The sequence below is a fragment of the Zosterops lateralis genome, assembly GCF_965231275.1.
Source record: "Zosterops lateralis genome assembly, contig: HAP1_HAP1_SCAFFOLD_325, whole genome shotgun sequence".
NCBI classification, from domain to species: domain Eukaryota; kingdom Metazoa; phylum Chordata; class Aves; order Passeriformes; family Zosteropidae; genus Zosterops; species Zosterops lateralis.
The window spans coordinates 20106-32194 of NW_028154373.1; the positions used below are offsets into that span (position 1 = coordinate 20106).

Sequence of the window (12089 nt, forward strand, 5' to 3'; positions counted from 1 at the left end):
GGAACTGCCGCGATCCCGTCCTGTGATTATTCCATTGTTTCCCTAATTTGAAAAGTCGGATGTGAAACTGGGCTGGGATGTCCCTCCGGGCACAGCGCCGGGGTCTTTCCTCAGCCACCTTTCCCGAGAAACCGCTGGAGTTCGGGAAAACAGCCGGGGCCGTTCCGTGCAGAGCGCCAAGCCGCCCTTCCACCTGATGTCTCCCGCCTCTCCTCGTGTTCCACGCGCGGATTGCTCAGAACGCGGGTCGAGAAAGGATCCAGCTCCGTCCCACTCCGCATTCCGGAGCGTGTGCGGGCCCGGGAGCGGCGGCAGCGGCCGGAGCCCGGTGAGGCGGCACTGGCGGAGCTCGGAGGGGGGAGCAAGAAGCCACTTGTCCTAAGCAGGAAGGGGCCACTGGTGGGTGTGCAATGAATGAAGATGTGGAGAATGAGCCCCGCTCCAGTACTGGGAGGGTGAAGAAGCCCCTGAAATGCCAGAACGGATCAGAAGCTGAGAACATACAGAAGAAACCCCTACAGTTTCTGTGTGAGTGCAGGGCCCGCGCCGTGGGCTGTAGGGAGGGGACAGTGTCACCCCACAGGTGCACAGGGCTGGCAGGGCTGTGGCTGTTTCCAGGGCTCTGGAAGAGCCCTCCTGCTCTGCTGGGCCCCCGCAGGGGCCGGGACCGACACCCCCGGCTGCCCCCGGCGCTGGGCAGTTCTTCTGGCCCCGGCTGTGCCCTGGCCCTGGCTGTGCCCCTGTCCCTTGTTTCTCTTGCTGCCAGCTGAGTGAGGGGCACACAGAATGGGGGATCCCTCCTGTGTCCCCCGGGTGTTGGGTGGGGGGATGTGAGGGCTGGGCGTGCTCGGGACAGCCCCGTCCTCACAGCCATGGACTCTTTACTGCTGCAGGTGAGAGGTTCAGATCCCATCCCAAGGTCACCCTGGTGCTGACTCTGCTCGTGATGCTGGTCCTGGCTTTGGTGCCGGCCTTGGCTGTGCTGTCAGGTAAGGGAGGAGCAGCTGCCTCAGCCCAGCCCCTCGGGGCACAGCAGGGTCCCTATTGCCTGTGGAGGGGAATCCTGGACCTTCTCCTCTTCCCTCTGCAGGGGGAAGACAAACAAACATTGCAGCTTTTCCTGGCACTCCGCTGGCCTGTCCTGATGACTGGGTCGGGTACCGCAGGATCTGCTACTTCCTCTCGAAGGATCAGCACACCTGGGATCAGGGTCAGGCTCGGTGCTCTGAGCTCGGGGCCTCCCTGGCCGTGCTCAGGGATGAGGAAATGGTGAGTGAGGGGCTGGGGGTGTGGGGTGTCCGAGGGGGGCCTGGGGGGCTCCTGGGCTGGGGGTGCAGATCTGACTGCTGGTCTCTTCACTTCCCAGGAGTTCCTGTCCCGCCCCAGCCGGAAGGTCAATCTCTGGCTGGGGCTGCGCAGACGGGGGCAGCAGCTTCAGTGGGAGGACGGCAGCAGCTTCAACTCCTCGTGAGTCCCAGGGAGCCGAGCAGGGCCTGGGGGATGTGGGCAGGGAATGGGGGCATGGGAGCACAATGTGTCCCCTGTGTTGCCAGCATTGTCTCTGCTCCTCCTTGCAGGGTTCCTGTCCTGGGCGATGCAGAGTGTGTTTTCCTGGCTGAGAATAAACTCAGGAGTGTGCCCTGCTCATACCTGATGCCCTATCTGTGCAGCAGAGCCCAAACTCGGCTGTAACAGGGGATGGACAAAGCACCTTCTCTGTGCTGGGCAGTCACAGCTTTGCCCTTTCCCAGACCCTGGGATGTCCTTCCTCAGGCACAGTGTCTGCCTTGCACTGACCCTCAGGGTCACCTCAGTGCCTGATCTCATGAACATCTCAGTATTTTGTCTCAGGGTCACCTCAGTGCCTGGTCTCCAGGAGATGAATGTGCAGGAAGAGGAGGTGATGTGGAAGCTGAGGTGTGGCTGCCTGGGCTGGGGCTGGGGGTTTCTTTCTCCTGGAGCCACTCCAGGACTCATCCTGTTTCTCTTGCACTACACATTTATACACCAAGCCTGTATATATATGTAGATATAACACTGTGGAAACAGGTTTCATATACCTTCTTCTAACACTATTTATACACAGATATTTCATATCTATATTGGTATAACACTGTGAATACAGGCAACAAACAAGTGCAATGTACAAACAGGTACAAACATGTGAATGTGACTGTGGCTGGGGCAAGGTGCCAATAATGCCAATGTGTGATTTGACCCCACAGGCACCAATACCTTAAGGGTTGGACTCAATCCTTGTGGGTCCATTCCAATTCAGTGGAATTCCATTCCATCCCTTCTGTGGGATGTCTCTTCCTGACCCCCATCTGTTTTTAAGGTGCCACTGTTGCTGTTTTTGTATTGTTTATAATTTTGGGGTTTCTCATTAAATGCTCGTGAAGCGCCCCCGGTGTCCCTGGTGTTCCCTCGGCGCCGGCAGCCCCGTCCCTTCCCCGCTCCCCCTGCCACGTTCCATCCCGGCTGGCGGAGCCTTGGAGCTGCCGCGGGGCTGCCCCGGGGGCCGCGCCCCGAGCCGGGGCCCCTTCCCAGCGCTCCCGGTGCGCCCGTCCAGCCCGGAGCAGCCAGCGAGGGCTTCAGCTGGGACGGCAGAGAGGCGCTGCTGGGAGCGACCCGCCTCACTGGGCTTGGCTTTGTTCTTCCCCGCCTCGGGAAAAAAGATTTCTGGAGTTTTCTGCCAGAAATCTCCCCCCTCCTCCACTCAGCCCAAGGGCCTTGGGGCTTTTCCCTTTTTTTTTGGCGAAATCAAAGCCATGCGCTGATGCTCCTGAGTAGGGCCGGGAGAACTGAGGGCTTTCCTCGGAGGCGGTGGCAGCGAACACGCAGGGCTGGGAAAGGCGGGCCGGGAGGTGCGGAGAACTTTGTTTGTGTTTCCAGCTCAATCCCGACTCGGGCCCGGGCCCGTCCCAGGGCGGTTCCTCATCTGCGGCTTTCCCCTCCCACAGCCCGGGGGCGGGGCCTGAGAGCGCGGGGCGGGTGTGGGCCGTGTGCACAGCCCGGGCCTCGCTCGCCGCCATTGGCTGATTGTGCCGTCACCGTTGTCTTTTAACCCCAGAAAATCTTTTGTGTTCAATTCTGTCTTCTGGGGGTATGGGGAGAGAGATGTAGTGCTAAGGGCAATCCTGCCCCTATATATTGCAGCTGTGTTAATTACTGAAGAGTGAGAACAGCCTTGCCCTCACAGCTATGGGTGTGATACAAAAGTGAGTTAGTTGGTAGAGAGTCAGTTGGCATCTGCTGGCCGTGCTGTGAGGAGGAAGGGACAGGAGGCTGGGCAAGGGACAGATAAGGTGAGCCACTGCATGCGGGACAGACAGGGTTCAGTGGCTTTTCTAGGGACAGGAAGCAGTGAGCTGGAACTGCCAAAGAAAGAGAGAAGAAGGAGAAAAAGAGCCTGAGCTGTGTGGAGCTGCCTGGAGGATTGCTACATAGAAAAGGTATGAAGAACTTCTAGATAACAAGGTGCTGATACTTGAAGGCCTCTGAAGTTTTTTTGAAGCACTCTGAGTTCATGGCCGTCTCAACTCCAGCATGGGGGCATCAATAAATACTGGATAGTCTTGGAGGTGTTTTCCAACCTCAGGGATTCCATGATTTTGATTTCCTATTGCCCAAGAGTGTCTTCCACAGCCAAATGGTGATGATCTGGGGCAAAGACCAAGATTTTGGAGATTGCGGTGGAAACCCCTCCAGAAATGGTACTTCCCTCCCATCTAAGCATGTGGATCCTCATCTGGCACAGACAGGGAAATCCTTTTCTTTTGGCCTTCATTTGCTTTTCATTTCTCTTCATTTAAAATATCCAACAGTGTGGTAAAAATAAAGACATTGAACTAAGACATGGTTGGGATGACAGGGGACATGGACATGGAGAGTGACATGGGGACACATGGATATTTGGGGGGTACATGGTCATTCATGGGGACACGGGGGGAACACGGGTACAGATGAGGACGTGGGGGACAATGACAGGGATGGAAACATTGTGGGGAGACAGCCACGGGTGAGGACAGGGTGGGACACGGCCAGTGACATGTGGGGACATGGCCATGGCCGGTGCCATGGGGGGAACTTGCAGGGGCTGTGGGGGATGCTGGGTTTGAGGGAGCTGAGGGTTCCTGGGAAGGACATGGGGCTTGCTGAGGGCTTTGGGGACCCCAGGCCCAGCGGCTCTGGCTGTGCTGGGAGACCCTGGGGGAGGTTCTGGGGCAGCTGCTCCCCGAGACCAGGGCAAACTTCAAAGCTTTATTGGGAACACTGGGAGCAGCCGGGCGGGGACACAGGGACAGCTCTGGGCACGGGCAGGGGGGACACACGAGGCCCCCAAAATCATCTTGGGGACGGAGCGGGGGGTCCCGGCCGGGCCCGAGGCCACGGGGAGGGGCTGCGGCCGCCGGCGGCTCAGGAGCTCTGTGGGCAGAGAAAAGGGGGTGACACCGGGCTGGGGGGCCCCGGGGGGGCACACACGCTCTGGGGGAGGGGGGACACGACCCCCGGGACCCCCCCTGACCTTCTTGCACAGGCAGAGGCCCAGCCCCAGCGCCAGGAACACCGAGCCCAACACCAAGCCCCCGATCCCCGTCAGCATCTTGCTGCGGGCGGCGTCCGGCGGCATCTCTGGGGGGACAGAGGGGTCGGGACCCCACAAAACCTCTCACAGACACCCCAAGCCCCTCCAAACTCCCTCTCAGTCTCCCCCAGCACACCCAGGAGCCCTCAAAACCTCCCCACCGCCCACCAAAGCCCCTCCTGGCCCCTCTCACCAGCCCACAGCCCCAAACCGCTCGCCCCCCACCAAAGCCCCACCAACCCCCCCCCCAAACCCTCTCCCAGTCCCTTCCCAGCCCCTCCACCGCTCCCCCACACCCCTCCCACTCTCTTCCCAGCACAACCCACCTCAGCCCCAGCCCCGCTTGCCCCTCCCCCAGCTCCTCCCAGCCCCTCCAGCCTCACTCCAATCCCTCCCACTTCCACCCGCCGCCCCCAAACTCCCTCCCGGCGCCCACCAGCACCCCCGGGACCCCACACCCCCCTCCCCAGCATCCTCCCGACTCCTGCTCAGCCCTTCCACAGCCCCCGGCCCCTCTCCCAGGTTCAACCAGCATCTCTCCAGTTCCCTCCCACTCGCTCCCAGCACACGCCAGTGCCTCTGCCAGCCCGGCCAGTGGCTCCCCCGTACCCCAGTGGCGCCTCAGGGGCTGCTCCAGGCTGACGTGCTCCACCTGGCACGTGTAGCTGAGCCCGCGCCGGGGCGGCCTTTCCAGCAGCACCAGCAGCTGGTGGCTCCAGTCCCCGTTGGGGACCACGTCGGTGGCCACCACCTGGCCCGACAGCTCCTGCTGGCCCTCGAACCACCTCACCTGGATGTGGGCGGGGTAGAAATCCATCACGGAGCACAGCAGGCCTCTGGCACTGCCGGCCTGGGAGCTGGAGGGCAGCAGCGAGATGGAAACGCTGGGGGGCACTGGGAGAGAGCGGGGACACACTGGGATCAGCTGGGGGCCACTGGCAGAGAGAGGGGAGGGGCGGTGTGGGCTTGGGAGGGGCTGGGAATGGACTGGGAGAGACTGGGATGGACTGGGAAAGACTCGGATTGACTGGGAATTGACTGGGAGTGACTGGGAACGGACTGGGAATGGACTGGGAGTGGACTGGGATAAGGTAGGATGGATTGGGAATGGACTGGAGCAGTCTGGGCATGGACCTGGACGGACTGAGATGGACTGGGATAATCTCGGGGGTCCCGGTGAGGGACAGGAGGCCCCGGGGATGGGCCCAAGGAGGGCTGAGGGCTCTGGGGTGATTCCCAGGGAGGGTTTGAGGGGCTCCAGGGTCACTGCCAGGGCAGGGCCCGAGGGGACACGCTCTGCCCCACGCTCACCCCTGCGCTCCAGGAGGAACGGGGCGGACACCTCGTAGTTGCGCCGGCAGTAATTGTCCACTTGACTCCGTTTGTGCTCCACGTCCTCCCGTTGGCTATTCGCGTGCCGAGCCTGTTTCTCCCCATCGGGGGTGTCCCCCAAGTAGTAACCAACGTCGCTGTCGAAGTGCACGAGCTGCTCCCGGTTGTAGATGAACCTCTCCACGTACCGCACCTTCTCCGTGCCGTTAATGAAGTGACACTCGGACTTCCTCATCATCTGGAACACCCCTGGGTGTGCAGGTCACAGGTCAGGGGGTATCCCCCCGGCACCCCCAGAGCTCGGGGGGCCACCCCGGATCCCCACCCCGCACCCCCTGTGCCCCACGGCCGCCCCGGGACCCTCCTGCCCGCGCTGCCGCTTCCGCTTTCCCACCCTACCCACGTTTCCCCACTTTCCCACCCCTCCCTCACCTTCCCCCGACCCTCAGCCCCCGCCGCTCTTCCTTTCGGGGCTCCCCTCCTCCTCCTCCCCCGCTCCCATTCCGAGCTTTCCCTTTTTCCCCCGTGTCCCCCCCGCTCACCCGAGAGCTCCGCGCCCGCAGCCGGGGCCGCTCCCAGCACCACCAGTGCCCCCAGTACGGCCCCGGCTGCCGCCCCTCGCCCCATGGCCAGCGCCGGGAGGGGCCGCCAACCCCAAAGCAGCAGAGCTGAACTGAGAGTAATAACGCGGAGCAGCGCGGGGTCATCAGCCACGCGCTCCCTGATTGGTCGGGCGTGGTTTTGGACGGAGTTTCATTGGCTGGGGCTTATTTGGGGCACGCACTGATTGGCTGGAGGTGTTTATTGCCCGCTCTGATTCGCGGGTTCTGTTTCCGACCCGTTTTTTAGAGGATCTACCCGGCGACTAATGAGTCATCAGCAATAAGAACTCTGATTGGCTGGAATTTTTCAGGGCGACCTTTTTTTAATTTTTTTTTCCGGCAAGTCCCGACCCGCAGCGACGCCGCGCTCCCATTGGCTGAGCGCTTTTTGGGGCGCTGCTCCCCCACTCCCGCTCCCCCCAGTTCCCGCCGCTTTTCTGGCACCGGCACCGGCCCTTCCCAATTTCCCGGGATCCCGAGGAGCCATGGATGGAGCGCGGAGCCTCCCCTGGCTGCTGCTGCTGCTGCTGGCCCTGACCCTGCCCGGAATTTGGGGGGTCCAAGGTGGGGTTTGGGGGGTCCTGGAGCCGCGGGGTTGGGATTTGGGGTTCCCGGGATCTGTGGGAATGTGGGGATGGAGGGGGTTAAGGGGGTCCAACCCTGGGATTGGAGATTTCTTCGGGATTTGGGGGGATTTTAGGGAAAAACTTTGACCCATGAGGGTTTTTTTTCTATGGGTTTTCCTCGCTTTTCCGAGATTTTGGGGGTTTGGGGGTGGCCGAATTCTGGATTTCCCAAACTGAGACACCCAGAACTGGACACAGCACTCCAGGTGAGCCCTCACCAGTGCCTGTGGGTTTTTATCTTCTTTTCCTTGTTAGAGCCGGGGTTTAATTGAACCAGAGAGGTTGTTTCATGTTTGGACTCAGATGTTCATTAATTCTTATCTTTGTTACAGCGTCACAAGTTGTGAGTTCTGGCTAACTAAGTGAAAAATGGCTCCATCTCTAACTCTTTCCAAGATCTTTTAAGAACAAACTCTCCAATCATTAAATGATATCTAAATTATTTTTACTTTTAACCCAATAACCAACAACCTGTGATCTACAATACTGATTTTTCTACATAATTAAAAGATACCACCCAAACCCAGGAATATGAAGGAAGAAGAAGGTCAAAACAAAGACTGAGCCTACACCCTAAAACCTCCATTGTTAAAATATATATTGGTATATTCTAAAAGCCTAAACTCTAATTTTTCCACCGTGTGAGACCACACACCTCCATTCAAACTGCACACCCACAATCCCAGTGCCATCCCATAATTTGGGAAGCCTTTTCCACGGCCTCAGGTCAAATGCAGAGTTTTCCTGGGGGGTCAGTGCCTGTCAGCACAGAAAGTCTGAAATTCTCATTCTCCAGGGCTCCAAGCAGTGCCGAGCCCAGGGGCAGAATGAGCTCCCTGCTCCTGCTGGCCACACCACTCCTGATCCAGGCCAGCAGCCCTTGGCCTTCTCGGCCCCCAGGGCACACTGCTGGCTCGTGTCCAGCTGCTGTCACCAGTGTCCCCAGGTCCCTTTGTGCCCGGCCACTGTCCAGCCACACCGTGCCCAGCCCGTGGCGCTGCAGGGGTTAATGTGGCCAAAGGGCAGGACTGGGCACTTGGACTTGTTAAACCTCATCCTGTTGGGCTGTGCCCGTCCATCCAACCCTTCCTGCTCTGCTCTTCCTCCTCCTCCTCGGACATGTCCAGTGACACGTGGGGACATGGCCAGTGACACTTGGGACATGGCCTGTCACACGTGTGTTATGTGTTAACACAATTTGATTTTTAATTAGAGAGGAATATGGATTATTGCCCTGTTGGGACTTCAGGATTGTTTGGGAAAGGAAAGGGAATTACCAGAAGCCAATTCTGAGCTATTGGCACATGGTTTGACCACTGAGAAACCCGAATGAGACTTTTGGTAATATCCACGCAAAGATGAGGCTTTGTCCGAGTTTTCCTTTTCCTTTTGGCTGGAGGGGCAGACTGAAGGGTGGGCAAAAATAATTATAAAAAAGCATTTATGGTCCTGCCTGTTGTTAATTCCAGACTGCCCCCGGTGCTCTGATCTCTCAGTGTGAGTTCTTTTCCCCCTCATCACCAGCAAATCCAACACCATAAACTGCAGCCAGAGAGAGAGAAAAACTCTGAGCAGATTTAACCCTTTCCTCACAGCACCGACCCTTCTCTGAGAGAAAGAATTGACACAGCGCAGTTTAAATGTGGAGAGTCAAAAAAGAACTGGAGAAAAGCATTTGAAGAAGAGAGTGAGGAGTTGCCTTATTACCTAGACTTCTCTAGTAAATTATAGAGAATCAATTATTTTCTGTAACTTATTCATGCCGTTTGGGGGAATGCTAATTCTAGTCAAAAGTTGTAGACAAATATATTTGATATTTAATTGAGAATTTTAGAGTAAGCTCCCTCTCCTAGGGTAAAATAAGATCTCAGCCTTTGAGACAAAAATAATTTTAGGAAAAAAAGTTATTTGAGGCCTTGGCTCCTGGGGTAAAAAAAAGTCTCTGTTTCTTTTGAGACAGAGACGATTTTAGAGATAAAAGCAGAGAATCCTTGTTTTACACTAGAAGAAGCATTCTTAAATAGTACCCCAAATATCATGGGAGACCCGTGAGCAGCCACAGGGAATGGCTGCAAGTGAGTGGAACTGCAGAAATCTGCAAAAATTCCAAGTGGTGGCAGATTTGTGACATAAAGAGCCACCAGACTATTTTTTCTTGTAGTGAATTTCTCCCTCAGACTCTACAGAGACTCTTCTCACAAAATGATAAAAGATTATCTTTAAATAATAAAACTGACTGAAAATTACAGCTTGTGTCTCTCAATGTTGTTTGTAAAAAAGCAAACAGTTCGCAGAAGGAGAAGTGTTTGTAAGTTTCTTTTTTTTTTTTTTTTTTTTAATCAGTTTTCCACTTTTTTGGTGTTCTTTGAATCTATTTGTTTAAGTTTAGGCCTGTTTTGCTTCTCCAGTTCACATTTCACAGGGAAAAAAAAAGGTAAACACTCAAACCACAATGATAAATTTTGCAAACAAATTCACTGAATGTAAAACCGCTACACCATAAAACATGGCCAGTGACATGTGGGGACAAGGCCACAACAGGGAGGGCAAAGCCACCCAGAACTGTCCCCCTCCAGACCTGCACCCCAAAATCCCCAAACTCGGGGATTCCTCCCAGGAAAAAGCTGCTGGGAGGGGCCAGAATGGAGGGAAAGGGGGGATGGGACCCCCAGACTGGGCAGGAGGGGCCTGGGACCCCCAAACCCAACCCGGGGCAGAGGGTGGGGATTGGGGGGAAATGGGGAAGGGCTGGGAGAGAGGAGGGAAAACACGGGCAGGGACCAAGTCCTGGTTTGGGCTGTTCTAATCCAGGCCCCTCTACTGTAAAAGTTCCGTGTTAGGGACAATCCTGGAGCTGTTTCCTGATAAGAAAATTAACCTACGGAACAGAAAGGAATTTAAACCTGAAAGAAGCTCCAGGACCAGAGACACAGGAAGGTCTCCACGCTGGGAGACACCATAAATACAAGCAGCAACCTGGGTCCTGACTGCTTTATCCCAGCACAGGGCGAGGGCACCCAAAATTCAATCAGTTCAGGTTTCGTCCACTTTCTCGAGCCAAATATTGGGCACCAAAACAAATGGTATTTGTCCTGGTTTAGGGCAAAATTTGGGAAGAAACTTCTCAATGGGGTACTTCTAGAAAGGAAATTCTTCACAAACTGGTTTGGTAAAAGATTTCCTTGGAGAAAAGTGGAAAAACCCTGATTATTTAACAAGCAAAATATTCACTTTGTGTGAAAAAAATGAGTATTAAACAGTGGAACAACGTCCTGCTGTTCTAAAGAGACAGAAAATTCAGAAAAGACCTTGTGTGGATCAGAGAGAGACAGAGAGTCCTTCTTGTGGGTGTGTCCTGGTGTTCCCGGGCCAAACAATACCTGAACAGCCCCAATAAACCTCTGCCCTCAGATAACTAAAGAAAACCCAAACTAAAAGCAAAGGAGAGCTCACAGCCCCGTCCGTGCCACAGACAACACAGTCCAGGAGAAGGGAAACTGAAGTCCTCATGTCTGTGATTTGAGAACAAACGCCTGAGACGTTCCAACACTTCTCCTTCTCCCTCCCGTCACTGTCAGATGTGGATTGAAAATTGAAAAAAATATTCCTGGGCTAAAGGGACAAACGGGGATAGAACTGAGCATCATAAAGTCACCCCAGGGCAGAACGGCCAAACAGTGGGTGAGGGGTCTGGGACACCCAAGTTGCATTGGGAGGGGTCTCGTTCCTTCTCCCTTCTAATCCTGCCTCTGCCTCCTCTTCTCTCCAGCGCTTCTCCCGCTCCTTCCTCCTCCTCCTCCTCCATCCCTTCTCCCGCTCCCCCCGGGCCCAGCGCCCCCCTTTGTGCCCCTTTTCCCGCGGGAGGAGCCGCGATGGAGCCGGGGCAGGTCGGGCTGGGGCAGCGCTGGGCTCTGGGCCCGGCCTGGGCGCCTCCCCCGCGCCCCCTCCCCAAATTCCCCCCCCCAGAGCCTTCGGGGGGTCCCTGCGCCTTTTGGGGTTCCCTGGGAGCCGCCTTGGGGTTCAGGAGCCTCCCGAGGCCCCCCCAGAGCCTTGGGGTGACACGGGGGGACACACGGGGGTCCCCATTCCCGATCCAGCCCGGGGCCGCCTCTGCCCCCCCAATCCCAGCCCCCCCCAAGTCCCTCCCCAGAGCCCCCCACAAACCCCACCGGGCACAACTGGGAAGCTTTATTGGGAACACTGGGAGCAGCCGGGCGGGGACACAGGGACAGCTCTGGGCACGGGCAGGGGGACACACGAGGCCCCCAAAATCATCTCGGGGACGGAGCGGGGGGTCCCGGCCGGGCCCGAGGCCACGGGGAGGGGCTGCGGCCGCCGGCGGCTCAGGAGCTCTGTGGGCAGAGAAAAGGGGGTGGCACCGGGCTGGGGGGCCCCGGGGGGGCACACACGCTCTGGGGGAGGGGGGACACGACCCCCGGGACCCCCCCTGACCTTCTTGCACAGGCAGAGGCCCAGCCCCAGCGCCAGGAACACCGAGCCCAACACCAAGCCCCCGATCCCCGTCAGCATCTTGCTGCGGGCGGCGTCCGGCGGCATCTCTGGGGGGTCCAGAGGGGTCAGGACCCCCCAAAACCTCTCACCCACACCCCGAGCCCCTCCAGGCTCCCTCCCACTCTCCCCCACACCACCCACCGGCCCCCAAAACCTCCTCCCGATCCCTGCCCGCCCTCCCCACCGCCCACCAAAGCCCCTCCTGGCCCCTCTCACCAGCCCACAGCCCCAAACCGCTCGCCCCCCACCACCCCACGACCCCCCCAAACCCTCTCCCAGTCCCTTCCCAGCCCCTCCACCGCTCCCCCACACCCCTCCCAGTCTCTTCCCAGCACAACCGACCTCAGCCCCAGCCCCGCTTGCCCCTCCCCCAGCTCCTCCCAGCCCCTCCAGCCTCACTCCAATCCCTCCCACTTCCACCCGCCGCCC

The 12089-nt window shown here is 57.7% G+C and overlaps 2 protein-coding genes across 3 annotated transcripts; one reads left to right on the plus strand and one right to left on the minus strand.

Annotated features, from left to right (window-relative positions):
* The first annotated feature begins 91 nt into the window (after positions 1 to 91).
* Positions 92 to 1862, plus strand: LOC310923790 (C-type lectin domain family 2 member B-like). Of its 2 annotated transcripts, XM_083885726.1 has the most exons (5): positions 92 to 528; positions 894 to 989; positions 1091 to 1269; positions 1367 to 1467; positions 1578 to 1862. In XM_083885726.1, the coding sequence occupies exons 1-5, from the start codon at positions 411 to 413 to the stop codon at positions 1690 to 1692; spliced, it is 609 nt and encodes a 202-aa protein (XP_083741852.1). In that variant the 5' UTR covers positions 92 to 410; the 3' UTR covers positions 1693 to 1862. The 2 variants fall into 2 exon arrangements, with proteins under 2 accessions (XP_083741852.1, XP_083741851.1); XM_083885725.1 differs by having other exon boundaries at positions 1091 to 1467.
* A 1217-nt stretch (positions 1863 to 3079) lies between these two features.
* Positions 3080 to 6547, minus strand: LOC310923791 (class II histocompatibility antigen, B-L beta chain-like; the record flags this gene model as incomplete). Its single annotated transcript, XM_083885727.1, has 5 exons — positions 3080 to 4428; positions 4529 to 4609; positions 5232 to 5378; positions 5856 to 6169; positions 6463 to 6547. 5 exons carry the CDS (start codon positions 6545 to 6547, stop codon positions 4420 to 4422), a joined length of 636 nt encoding a protein of 211 aa, XP_083741853.1. The 3' UTR covers positions 3080 to 4419.
* Positions 6548 to 12089: the final 5542 nt, after the last annotated feature.